Source organism: Hypanus sabinus, chromosome 14 (genome assembly GCF_030144855.1).
Source record: "Hypanus sabinus isolate sHypSab1 chromosome 14, sHypSab1.hap1, whole genome shotgun sequence".
NCBI lineage: Eukaryota > Metazoa > Chordata > Chondrichthyes > Myliobatiformes > Dasyatidae > Hypanus > Hypanus sabinus.
In genome coordinates this window covers 103475063-103487872 of record NC_082719.1, presented here as the reverse complement: position 1 = coordinate 103487872, position 12810 = coordinate 103475063, and the positions used below count along the sequence as shown (strand labels likewise).

General features: G+C 53.0%; 1 protein-coding gene across 3 annotated transcripts in view; it reads left to right on the top strand.

The window, feature by feature from the left end:
* The window catches only part of LOC132405037 (putative endothelial lipase), a 51858-nt gene extending 39409 nt beyond the window's left edge, over positions 1–12449 (top strand). For 2 of the 3 annotated variants that reach the window (XM_059989742.1, XM_059989744.1), the window contains one exon: positions 11985–12449. In XM_059989742.1, the coding sequence (XP_059845725.1) occupies positions 11985–11997 (13 nt within the window). In that variant the 3' untranslated portion in view covers positions 11998–12449. Of the gene's footprint in view, positions 1–11010; positions 11938–11984 lie in introns of those variants that run through there. The other variant, XM_059989743.1, reaches the window with a different exon arrangement.
* Positions 12450–12810: the final 361 nt, after the last annotated feature.

Sequence of the window (12810 nt, the reverse complement as noted above, 5' to 3'; positions counted from 1 at the left end):
AGTGAGTGAGTGACCCGGTTCCCGAGTGAGTGGGTGACCCGGTTCCCGAGTGAGTGGGTGACCCGGTTCCCGAGTGAGTGAGTGACCTGGTTCCTGAGTGAGTGAACAAGTGGAAGACGTGGTTCCTGAGTGAGCGAGCGAGTTGAAGTCGCGGTTCCTGAGTGAGTGAGTGACCCGGTTCCCGAGTGAGTGAGTGAGTGACCTGGTTCCTGAGTGAGTGAGTGAGTGGAAGATGCAGTTCCCGAGTGAGTGAGTGAGTGGAAGACACGGTTCCTGAGTGAGTGAGTGAGTGGATGACGCGGTTCTCGACTGAGTGAGTGAGTGGATGACGCGGTTCTCGACTGAGTGAGCGAGTGGGTGACGCGGTTCCCGAGTGAGTGAGTGACCCGGTTCCTGAGTGAGTGAGTGGAAGACGCGGTTCCTGAGTGAGTGAATGAGTGGATGATGCGGTTCCCGAGTGAGTGAGTGGATGACGCGGTTCCCGAGTGAGTGAGCGAGTGGATGACGTGGTTCCCGAGTGAGTGAGTGGGTGACGCGGTTCCCGAGTGAGTGAGTGAGTGGATGACGCGGTTCCCAAGTGAGTGAGTGAGTGGGTGACGCGGTTCCCGAGTGAGTGAGTGACCCGGTTCCTGAGTGAGTGAGTGAGTGGATGACGCGGTTCCCGAGTGAGTGAGTGGGTGACGCGGTTCCCGAGTGAGTGAGTGAGTGGATGACGCGGTTCCCAAGTGAGTGAGTGAGTGGGTGACGCGGTTCCCGAGTGAGTGAGTGACCCGGTTCCTGAGTGAGTGAGTGAGTGGATGACGCGGTTCCCGAGTGAGTGAGTGAGTGGGTGACACGGTTCCCGAGTGAGTGAGTGAGTGGATGACGCGGTTCCCGAGTGAGTGAGTGAGTGGATGACGCGGTTCCCAAGTGAGTGAGTGAGTGGGTGACGCGGTTCCCGAGTGAGTGAGTGACCCGGTTCCTGAGTGAGTGAGTGAGTGGATGACGCGGTTCCCGAGTGAGTGAGTGAGTGGGTGACACGGTTCCCGAGTGAGTGAGTGAGTGGATGACGTGGTTCCCAAGTGAGTGAGTGAGTGGGTGACTCGGTTCCCGAGTGAGTGAGTGACCTGGTTCCTGAGTGAGTGAGTGAGTGGAAGACGCGGTTCCTGAGTGAGCGAATGAGTGGATGATGCGGTTCCCGAGTGAGTGAGTGAGTGGGTGACGCGGTTCCCGAGTGAGTGACTGACCGGTTCCTGAGTGAGTGAGTGAGTGAGTGAGTGGAAGACGCGGTTCCCAAGTGAGTGACTGAGTGAGTGAGTGTGTGGGTGACGCGGTTCCCGAGTGAGTGAGTGAGTGGGTGACGCGGTTCCCGAGTGAGTGAGTGACCCGGTTCCTGAGTGAGTGAGTGAGTGGAAGACGCGGTTCCTGAGTGAGCGAATGAGTGGATGATGCGGTTCCCGAGTGAGTGAGTGAGTGGGTGACGCGGTTCCCGAGTGAGTGAGTGAGTGGGTGATGCGGTTCCCGAGTGAGTGAGTGACCCGGTTCCTGAGTGAGTGAGTGAGTGAGCGGCAGACGCGGTTCCTGAGTGAGCGAGTGACCTGGTTCCTGAGTGAGTGGGTGACGCGGTTCCCAAGTGAGTGAGTGACCTGGTTCCTGAGTGAGTAGGTGACGCGGTTCCTGAGTGAGTGAGTGAGTGGACGACCCGGTTCCCGAGTGAGTGGGTGACCCGGTTCCCGAGTGAGTGAGTGACCTGGTTCCTGAGTGAGTGAACAAGTGGAAGACGTGGTTCCTGAGTGAGCGAGCGAGTTGAAGTCGCGGTTCCTGAGTGAGTGAGTGACCCGGTTCCCGAGTGAGTGAGTGAGTGACCTGGTTCCTGAGTGAGTGAGTGAGTGGAAGATGCAGTTCCCGCGTGAGTGAGTGACCTGGTTCCTGAGTGAGTGAGTGAGTGGATGACGCGGTTCCCGAGTGAGTGAGTGACCCGGTTCCTGAGTGAGTGAGTGGAAGACGCGGTTCCCGAGTGAGTGAGTGACCTTGTTCCTGAGTGAGTGAGTGAGTGGGTGACGCGGTTCCTGAGTGAGTGAGTGGAAGACGCGGTTCCCGAGTGAGTGAGTGACCCGGTTCCTGAGTGAGTGAGTGAGTGGAAGACGCGGTTCCCGAGTGAGTGAGTGACCTGGTTCCTGAGTGAGTGAGTGAGTGGATGACGCGGTTCCCGACTGAGTGAGCGAGTGGGTGACGCGGTTCCCGAGTGAGTGATTGACCCGGTTCCTGAGTGAGTGAGTGAGTGAGTGGAAGATGTGGTTCCTGAGTGAGTGAGCGAGTAGAAGACACGGTTCCTCAGTGAGTGAGTGAGTGGATGACGCGGTTCCCGAGTGAGTGAGTGAGTGAGTGGGTGACGCGGTTCCCGAGTGAGTGAGTGAGTGGATGACGCGGTTCCCAAGTGAGTGAGTGGGTGACGCGGTTCCCGAGTGAGTGAGTGACCCGGTTCCTGAGTGAGTGAGTGAGTGAGTGGATGACGCGGTTCCCGAGTGAGTGAGTGAGTGGAAGACGCGGTTCCCGAGTGAGTGAGTGACCCGGTTCCTGAGTGAGTGAGTGAGTGAGTGGAAGACGCGGTTCCCGAGTGAGTGAGTGACCCGGTTCCAGAGTGAGTGGATGACGCGGTTCCCAAGTGAGTGAGTGGGTGACGCGGTTCCCGAGTGAGTGAGTGACCCGGTTCCTGAGTGAGTGAGTGGATGACGCGGTTCCCGAGTGAGTGAGTGAGTGGAAGACGCGGTTCCCGAGTGAGTGAGTGACCCGGTTCCTGAGTGAGTGAGTGAGTGGAAGACGCGGTTCCCGAGTGAGTGAGTGACCCGGTTCCTGAGTGAGTGAGTGAGTGGAAGACGCGGTTCCCGAGTGAGTGAGTGACCCAGTTCGTGAGTGAGTGAGTGACGCGGTTCCTGAGTGAGTGAGTGAGTGGAAGACGCGGTTCCCGAGTGAGTGAGTGACCCGGTTCCTGAGTGAGTGAGTGAGTGGAAGACGCGGTTCCCGAGTGAGTGAGTGACCTGGTTCCTGAGTGAGTGAGTGAGTGGAAGACACGGTTCCTCAGTGAGTGAGTGAGTGGATGACGCGGTTCCCGAGTGAGTGAGTGAGTGAGTGGGTGACGCGGTTCCCGAGTGAGTGAGTGAGTGGATGACGCGGTTCCCAAGTGAGTGAGTGGGTGACGCGGTTCCCGAGTGAGTGAGTGACGCGGTTCCTGAGTGAGTGAGTGAGTGGACGACGCGGTTCCCGAGTGAGTGCGTGACGCGGTTCCTGAGTGAGTGTGTGTCCTGGTTCCTGAGTGAGTGAACAAGTGGAAGACGTGTTTCCCGAGTGAGTGATTGACCCGGTTCCTGAGTGAGTGAGTGGAAGATGTGGTTCCTGAGTGAGCGAGCGAGTGGAAGACACGGTTCCTGAGTGAGCGAGTGGAAGATGTGGTTCCTGAGTGAGCGAGCGAGTGGAAGACACGGTTCCTGAGTGAGCGAATGAGTGGATGACGCGGTTCTCGACTGAGTGAGCGAGTGGGTGACGCGGTTCCCGAGTGAGTGAGTGACCCGGTTCCTGAGTGAGTGAGTGGAAGACGCGGTTCCTGAGTGAGTGAATGAGTGGATGATGCGGTTCCCGAGTGAGTGAGTGGATGACGCGGTTCCCGAGTGAGTGAGCGAGTGGATGACGTGGTTCCCGAGTGAGTGAGCGAGTGGATGACGTGGTTCCCGAGTGAGTGAGTGAGTGGATGACGCGGTTTCCGTGTGAGTGAGTGGGTGACGCGGTTCCCGAGTGAGTGAGTGAGTGAGTGGATGACGCGGTTCCCAAGTGAGTGAGTGAGTGGGTGACCCGGTTCCTGAGTGAGTGAGTGAGTGAGTGGAAGACACGGTTCCCAAGTGAGTGAGTGAGTGGGTGACGCGGTTCCCGAGTGAGTGAGTGACCCAGTTCCTGAGTGAGTGAGTGAGTGGATGACGCGGTTCCCGAGTGAGTGAGTGAGTGGGTGACACGGTTCCCGAGTGAGTGAGTGAGTGGATGACGTGGTTCCCGAGTGAGTGGGTGACTCGGTTCCCGAGTGAGTGGGTGACTCGGTTCCCGAGTGAGTGAGTGAGTGAGTGGAAGACGCGGTTCCTGAGTGAGCGAATGAGTGGATGATGCGGTTCCCGAGTGAGTGAGTGACCGGTTCCTGAGTGAGTGAGTGAGTGAGTGGAAGACGCGGTTCCCAAGTGAGTGACTGAGTGAGTGAGTGAGTGGGTGACGCGGTTCCTGAGTGAGCGAGTGACCTGGTTCCTGAGTGAGTGGGTGACGCGGTTCCCAAGTGAGTGAGTGACCTGGTTCCTGAGTGAGTAGGTGACGCGGTTCCTGAGTGAGCGAATGAGTGGAAGATGCGGTTCCCGAGTGAGTGGACGACCCGGTTCCTGAGTGAGTGAGTGACCTGGTTCCTGAGTGAGTGAGTGACCTGGTTCCCGAGTGAGTGAGTGACCCGGTTCCCGAGTGAGTGAGTGACCCGGTTCCCGAGTGAGTGGGTGACCCGGTTCCCGAGTGAGTGAGTGACCTGGTTCCTGAGTGAGTGAACAAGTGGAAGACGTGGTTCCTGAGTGAGCGAGCGAGTTGAAGTCGCGGTTCCTGAGTGAGTGAGTGACCCGGTTCCCGAGTGAGTGAGTGAGTGACCTGGTTCCTGAGTGAGTGAGTGAGTGGAAGATGCAGTTCCCGAGTGAGTGAGTGAGTGGAAGACACGGTTCCTGAGTGAGTGAGTGAGTGGATGACGCGGTTCTCGACTGAGTGAGTGAGTGGATGACGCGGTTCTCGACTGAGTGAGCGAGTGGGTGACGCGGTTCCCGAGTGAGTGAGTGACCCGGTTCCTGAGTGAGTGAGTGGAAGACGCGGTTCCTGAGTGAGTGAATGAGTGGATGATGCGGTTCCCGAGTGAGTGAGTGGATGACGCGGTTCCCGAGTGAGTGAGCGAGTGGATGACGTGGTTCCCGAGTGAGTGAGTGGGTGACGCGGTTCCCGAGTGAGTGAGTGAGTGGATGACGCGGTTCCCGAGTGAGTGAGTGAGTGGATGACGCGGTTCCCAAGTGAGTGAGTGAGTGGGTGACGCGGTTCCCGAGTGAGTGAGTGACCCGGTTCCTGAGTGAGTGAGTGAGTGGATGACGCGGTTCCCGAGTGAGTGAGTGAGTGGATGACGCGGTTCCCAAGTGAGTGAGTGAGTGGGTGACGCGGTTCCCGAGTGAGTGAGTGACCCGGTTCCTGAGTGAGTGAGTGAGTGGATGACGCGGTTCCCGAGTGAGTGAGTGAGTGGGTGACACGGTTCCCGAGTGAGTGAGTGAGTGGATGACGCGGTTCCCGAGTGAGTGAGTGAGTGGATGACGCGGTTCCCAAGTGAGTGAGTGGGTGACGCGGTTCCCGAGTGAGTGAGTGACCCGGTTCCTGAGTGAGTGAGTGAGTGGATGACGCGGTTCCCGAGTGAGTGAGTGAGTGGGTGACACGGTTCCCGAGTGAGTGAGTGAGTGGATGACGTGGTTCCCAAGTGAGTGAGTGAGTGGGTGACTCGGTTCCCGAGTGAGTGAGTGACCTGGTTCCTGAGTGAGTGAGTGAGTGGAAGACGCGGTTCCTGAGTGAGCGAATGAGTGGATGATGCGGTTCCCGAGTGAGTGAGTGAGTGGGTGACGCGGTTCCCGAGTGAGTGACTGACCGGTTCCTGAGTGAGTGAGTGAGTGAGTGGAAGACGCGGTTCCCAAGTGAGTGACTGAGTGAGTGAGTGTGTGGGTGACGCGGTTCCCGAGTGAGTGAGTGAGTGGGTGACGCGGTTCCCGAGTGAGTGAGTGACCCGGTTCCTGAGTGAGTGAGTGAGTGGAAGACGCGGTTCCTGAGTGAGCGAATGAGTGGATGATGCGGTTCCCGAGTGAGTGAGTGAGTGGGTGACGCGGTTCCCGAGTGAGTGAGTGAGTGGGTGATGCGGTTCCCGAGTGAGTGAGTGACCCGGTTCCTGAGTGAGTGAGTGAGTGAGCGGCAGACGCGGTTCCTGAGTGAGCGAGTGACCTGGTTCCTGAGTGAGTGGGTGACGCGGTTCCCAAGTGAGTGAGTGACCTGGTTCCTGAGTGAGTAGGTGACGCGGTTCCTGAGTGAGTGAGTGAGTGGACGACCCGGTTCCCGAGTGAGTGGGTGACCCGGTTCCCGAGTGAGTGAGTGACCTGGTTCCTGAGTGAGTGAACAAGTGGAAGACGTGGTTCCTGAGTGAGCGAGCGAGTTGAAGTCGCGGTTCCTGAGTGAGTGAGTGACCCGGTTCCCGAGTGAGTGAGTGAGTGACCTGGTTCCTGAGTGAGTGAGTGAGTGGAAGATGCAGTTCCCGCGTGAGTGAGTGACCTGGTTCCTGAGTGAGTGAGTGAGTGGATGACGCGGTTCCCGAGTGAGTGAGTGACCCGGTTCCTGAGTGAGTGAGTGGAAGACGCGGTTCCCGAGTGAGTGAGTGACCTTGTTCCTGAGTGAGTGAGTGAGTGGGTGACGCGGTTCCTGAGTGAGTGAGTGGAAGACGCGGTTCCCGAGTGAGTGAGTGACCCGGTTCCTGAGTGAGTGAGTGAGTGGAAGACGCGGTTCCCGAGTGAGTGAGTGACCTGGTTCCTGAGTGAGTGAGTGAGTGGATGACGCGGTTCCCGACTGAGTGAGCGAGTGGGTGACGCGGTTCCCGAGTGAGTGATTGACCCGGTTCCTGAGTGAGTGAGTGAGTGAGTGGAAGATGTGGTTCCTGAGTGAGTGAGCGAGTAGAAGACACGGTTCCTCAGTGAGTGAGTGAGTGGATGACGCGGTTCCCGAGTGAGTGAGTGAGTGAGTGGGTGACGCGGTTCCCGAGTGAGTGAGTGAGTGGATGACGCGGTTCCCAAGTGAGTGAGTGGGTGACGCGGTTCCCGAGTGAGTGAGTGACCCGGTTCCTGAGTGAGTGAGTGAGTGAGTGGATGACGCGGTTCCCGAGTGAGTGAGTGAGTGGAAGACGCGGTTCCCGAGTGAGTGAGTGACCCGGTTCCTGAGTGAGTGAGTGAGTGAGTGGAAGACGCGGTTCCCGAGTGAGTGAGTGACCCGGTTCCAGAGTGAGTGGATGACGCGGTTCCCAAGTGAGTGAGTGGGTGACGCGGTTCCCGAGTGAGTGAGTGACCCGGTTCCTGAGTGAGTGAGTGGATGACGCGGTTCCCGAGTGAGTGAGTGAGTGGAAGACGCGGTTCCCGAGTGAGTGAGTGACCCGGTTCCTGAGTGAGTGAGTGAGTGGAAGACGCGGTTCCCGAGTGAGTGAGTGACCCGGTTCCTGAGTGAGTGGGTGACCCGGTTCCTGAGTGAGTGAGTGAGTGAGTGGAAGACGCGGTTCCCGAGTGAGTGAGTGACCCGGTTCCCGAGTGAGTGAGTGACCCGGTTCCCGAGTGAGTGAGTGACCCGGTTCCTGAGTGAGTGAGTGACCCGGTTCCCGAGTGAGTGGGTGACCCGGTTCCCGAGTGAGTGGGTGACCCGGTTCCCGAGTGAGTGGGTGACGCGGTTCCTGAGTGAGTGAGTGGGTGACCCGGTTCCCGAGTGAGTGAGTGACCCGGTTCCCGAGTGAGTGAGTGACCCGGTTCCTGAGTGAGTGAGTGAGTGGACGACGCGGTTCCCGAGTGAGTGAGTGGGTGACCCGGTTCCCGAGTGAGTGAGTGACCCGGTTCCCGAGTGAGTGGGTGACCCGGTTCCCGAGTGAGTGAGTGACCCGGTTCCTGAGTGAGTGAGTGAGTGGACGACGCGGTTCCCGAGTGAGTGCGTGACGCGGTTCCCGAGTGAGAGTGTGTCCTGGTTCCTGAGTGAGTGAACAAGTGGAAGACGTGTTTCCCGAGTGAGTGATTGACCCGGTTCCTGAGTGAGTGAGTGGAAGATGTGGTTCCTGAGTGAGCGAGCGAGTGGAAGACACGGTTCCTGAGTGAGCGAATGAGTGGATGACGCGGTTCTCGACTGAGTGAGCGAGTGGGTGACGCGGTTCCCGAGTGAGTGAGTGACCCGGTTCCTGAGTGAGTGAGTGGAAGACGCGGTTCCTGAGTGAGTGAATGAGTGGATGATACGGTTCCCGAGTGAGCGAGTGAGTGGATGACGCGGTTCCCGAGTGAGTGAGTGAGTGGATGACGCGGTTCCCGAGTGAGTGAGTGAGTGGATGACGCGGTTCCCGAGTGAGTGAGTGGGTGACGCGGTTCCCGAGTGAGTGAGTGAGTGGATGACGCGGTTCCCGAGTGAGTGAGTGAGTGGATGACGCGGTTCCCGAGTGAGTGAGTGGATGACGCGGTTCCCGAGTGAGTGAGTGGGTGACGCGGTTCCCGAGTGAGTGAGTGAGTGAGTGGATGACGCGGTTCCTGAGTGAGTGAGTGACCCGGTTCCTGAGTGAGTGAGTGAGTGAGTGGAAGACGCGGTTCCTGAGTGAGTGAGTGAGTGGGTGACGCGGTTCCCGAGTGAGTGAGTGACCCGGTTCCTGAGTGAGTGAGTGAGTGGATGACGCGGTTCCCGAGTGAGTGAGTGAGTGGGTGACACGGTTCCCGAGTGAGTGAGTGAGTGGATGACGTGGTTCCCGAGTGAGTGGGTGACTCGGTTCCCGAGTGAGTGAGTGAGTGAGTGGAAGACGCGGTTCCTGAGTGAGTGACTGACCGGTTCCTGAGTGAGTGAGTGAGTGAGTGGAAGACGCGGTTCCCAAGTGAGTGACTGAGTGAGTGAGTGTGTGGGTGACGCGGTTCCCGAGTGAGTGAGTGACCCGGTTCCTGAGTGAGTGAGTGAGTGGAAGACGCGGTTCCTGAGTGAGCGAATGAGTGGATGACGCGGTTCCCGAGTGAGTGTGTGACCCGGTTCCTGAGTGAGTGAGTGGGTGATGCGGTTCCCGAGTGAGTGACTGACCCGGTTCCTGAGTGAGTGAGTGAGTGAGTGGAAGACGCGGTTCCTGAGTGAGCGAATGAGTGGATGACGCGGTTCCCGAGTGAGTGACGCGGTTCCCGAGTGAGTGAGTGAGTGAGTGAGTGGAAGACGCGGTTCCTGAGTGAGCGAATGAGTGGATGATGCGGTTCCCGAGTGAGTGAAAGACCCGGTTCCTGAGTGCGTGAGCGAGTGGGTGATGCGGTTCCCGAGTGAGTGACGCGGTTCCCGAGTGAGTGTGTGACCCGGTTCCTGAGTGAGTGAGTGAGTGAGTGGATGATGCGGTTCCCGAGTGAGTGACTGACCCGGTTCCTGAGTGAGTGAGTGAGCGAGTGGGTGATGCGGTTCCCGAGTGAGTGAAAGACCCGGTTCCTGAGTGAGCGAGTGAGCGAGTGGGTGATGCGGTTCCCGAGTGAGTGAAAGACCCGGTTCCTGAGTGACCTTGGAGTTATCACAAAGTCCACCCACTTGAGGTATCAGACACAGCTGCAGCATTGGGTCATTCAGTCCATCGTGTCTGCTCTGCTGCTCAGTATTTGCTTATTTTTTTCCCTCACACCCTCATTCTCTTGCCTTCTCGTTGCACCCTTTGGCATCCTGACTAATCAAGAACCTATCCAACTCTGCTTTAAACCTATTGAATGACTTGGCATTCACTCTATCTGGGCCTTTCAATATTTGATGGGTTTCAATGAGATTTTTCCCTCATTTATATTACTGATATTTTGCGTTAAATTTATTGTTTTGTGGCAGCTGTACAATGTAAAACATAAAAATTGCAAATAATTATGATAAGAAATGTGTATTTACAGATTAAATGAGTAGTGCAAAAGGCAAAATCATGAGCTAATGGACAAGGGTTCATTGTCCGTTCTGAAATGTGATGGTGGAGGGGAAGCTGTTGCTTCAATGTTGAGTGTGTGATCCTTGTTCCCATCTCACTAGATTTATTATGACAAGTATTTAATCTGACTGATATGACATGTATTAAATCTTCCTTGTGTTATGATATACATATGGCAAATGGAGGGTCAACTTCACTCTTCATATGCTGTGTGTTTACATGTATTAGGAACTTGCTGTGACAAGCAACAAAACCACATTTAATGTAAAGGAATTATATAAAAACAAAGTTAGATGTTATAGACCAGATATGGAGCAAATGTGCGTAAATGCCAGCATGCACAGTGTTTACAATACAAGCAACATTATAAAAAGTAGTTTAAAATGTTTACTGTGCAGTGACGGGGGTGGGGTGGGCGGACTAGAATGGTCGCTAGATTAACTGTCTTCATGTATCAAACATCCGACTTCTAATTTTATCCAAACTTAAACACAACATAATGGAGGTGAGCCAGAAAAACAGTCAGTGGGTTGGGATCCTTCTAATAAAGTTGGGAAAGCTATCATGCATTGAGCAGGAGCAGGAACATTTCCTACTTCCTTTGGAATAATCCCAAAGATTGCCGTAAATGAATTAGGTTGTAGGTCCAAACCCATGACTTTTGATAACGTTCTAAAAACATCTCTCCAAAAATTATTTAACTTTATACAGAACCAAAACATATGAGTTAAGGTAGCCACCTCAGTGTTGCATCTATCACAGGTGGGAATTATATTAGAAAAAATATGTGCTAGTTTATCTTTTGACATATGTGCCCTGTGCACTATCTTGAACTGAATCAAAGAGTGACAGGCACAGATAGATGAATTGTTAACTAAATGATAAACTTTATTCCATTGATCATCTGGAAGTGACTCCTGAAGTTCCAATTCCCAAGCATGTTTAACCTTATCATTAGACATCATTTGTAAATTCATTAGCCATTCATACTTAATGGCTATCAATCCTTTTTAAAATGGTTTAAGCTTAAAGATAGCATCTATCATATTTGGTAAATGAGCAAATGGGTAATTCAATAACATTTAAAAAAAATCTTGACTTGTAAATATCTAAAAAAAATTGTGCATTAGATATATCATATTTATCCACTAGCTGCGAAAAAGATATTAAACAGTTCTCTAAAAACAAATCTAAAAAAGTTTTTATTCCCTTTCAGCAAACTTGGCGACCTTTTATTCAATATTTTCATGTGATCTAATTGTTCTTTTTCTTTTATTTTACTTTTTTAGGTAAATTTTTTTTCTTCTCCCTGAAGTTTTAGATTTGACCAGAAGGATTTTTCTTCTTTTAAAAAAAACAAAAAAAAATTATATCCTCAAAATGGACTGCCCAGTTTCCTTTTTTTGTTTTAGGTTAGTTTAGTGGTTTTGTTTCATAATAGAAATCTTGAGTCTCGTTTTTCTATGAATTGTTGAGGAGTTGTGGTTCTTTTTTATATTGGCTCAGTATACTATACATGATTTTGACAGTGTGTATTTTTGTTTGTACCTTTATTGAAATATGTATTTGAGATAACTTCTCTGACTTGTATTTATCCCTATTCTTCTAAATTAATAAAAAAGATTGAAATGAAAAGATTAACTGTCTTTCGTGGTGGGGTGGAGGTGTCTCTACCAAGGGGGTGTAAGGTGCTGCTTCCCTCACAAGCCGTTAGTCTGCAGGTTGCCCTTGGAAGGAGTAGCACCTGTTTAGGCCCCCCCCAATCAGTGTCAAGGTCACGGGCAGCAGGGGAACAGGTGGTGGATGGTCACGTGTGTAGCTGGCCCATATCATGAGTCCTGTTTATGTGACCACTGGCGCCAGGCAGACAATCTCTGGAGAGTATTGACAATGACTGGGCTCATCTGTCTTGTGTAGACACTGTCCAGAAGGCAGAGGCAAACCACTACTGTAGAAAAATTTGCCAAGAACTACCATGGTCATGAGATCATGATTGCCCACGTCACACATCACAGGGTGATACCTGGGGACGGGGGGACGGGGGGGGTGGTGGTGATAGAAACTTTTTTTAGGATGGCATGAAGTTTTGTTTTAGTAGGCTTGGTGCACTTTGCAGAAGGGAGCAATACAAAGCTGTCATAACATTAGACTGGGGTAACAGATGGAGAGGAATAACTGGAATGGTTGGTCAGATTAACTTCGTAGGGGAAAATCTCTTAAGATGGTGTGATAACTACAGCCATTATTTTTGTTTGTGTTGTAGATTGTTACAATGAGTGTTTGGAAGTGAAGTTGACGTATCGTCCAGGGAACCTGTAGAAAGCCTTGTGAGCTGGATACCAGTCTGAAAACACCAATGCTCTCACGTTGAATACGAGTTGATTCCGGCTGGGCACTTCGTTCTCCTCACTGAACTTGTTTAGCACGAGTTTTCTCCAGCTGCACAATCTCATCTCACAATACTGCATATTGATGCAACGAGGTGCCCCGTGGTACATTAGCACCTATCCCACGTTGGTCCACGTTCACTCGCTTGTGCCCACTACAGTTGCCAGGGCTGTGACCTCCAGAGCTGTATGTTATATAGAGTTTTATACTGATAATTTAAGAGAAAATGTCTGGTTTGTATATATTGATTTGCTGCAATTTTGTACAATGTAGACTTTGTTTAAATGCTATTTATATCTTGATGTGGACTATGTCTAAAAATAAAATTATTTTTCTGTAATTATTGGAATGGAAGCAATTAATTAAAATGTGTGCAGTGTCTGACATCTGTGATTGTAGCTGGGGGGTGGGCATCAATGGGCCTCTGGGGGACCACAATAACATAGCAGATAGTGTGATGCTATTGCAGCTCCAGGCGTCGGAGATTGGAGTTCAATTCCAGTGGCATCTGCAAGAAAGTCTGTACATTCATAGAAAGATAGAAAACCTATAGCACAATACAGGCTCTTCAGCCCACAATGCCATGCTGGACATGTACTTAAGAAATTACCTAGAGTTACCCATAGGCCTCTATTTTTCTAAGCTCCATGAATCTATCCAGGAGTCTCTTAAAAGACCCTATCATTTCCGCCTCCACCACT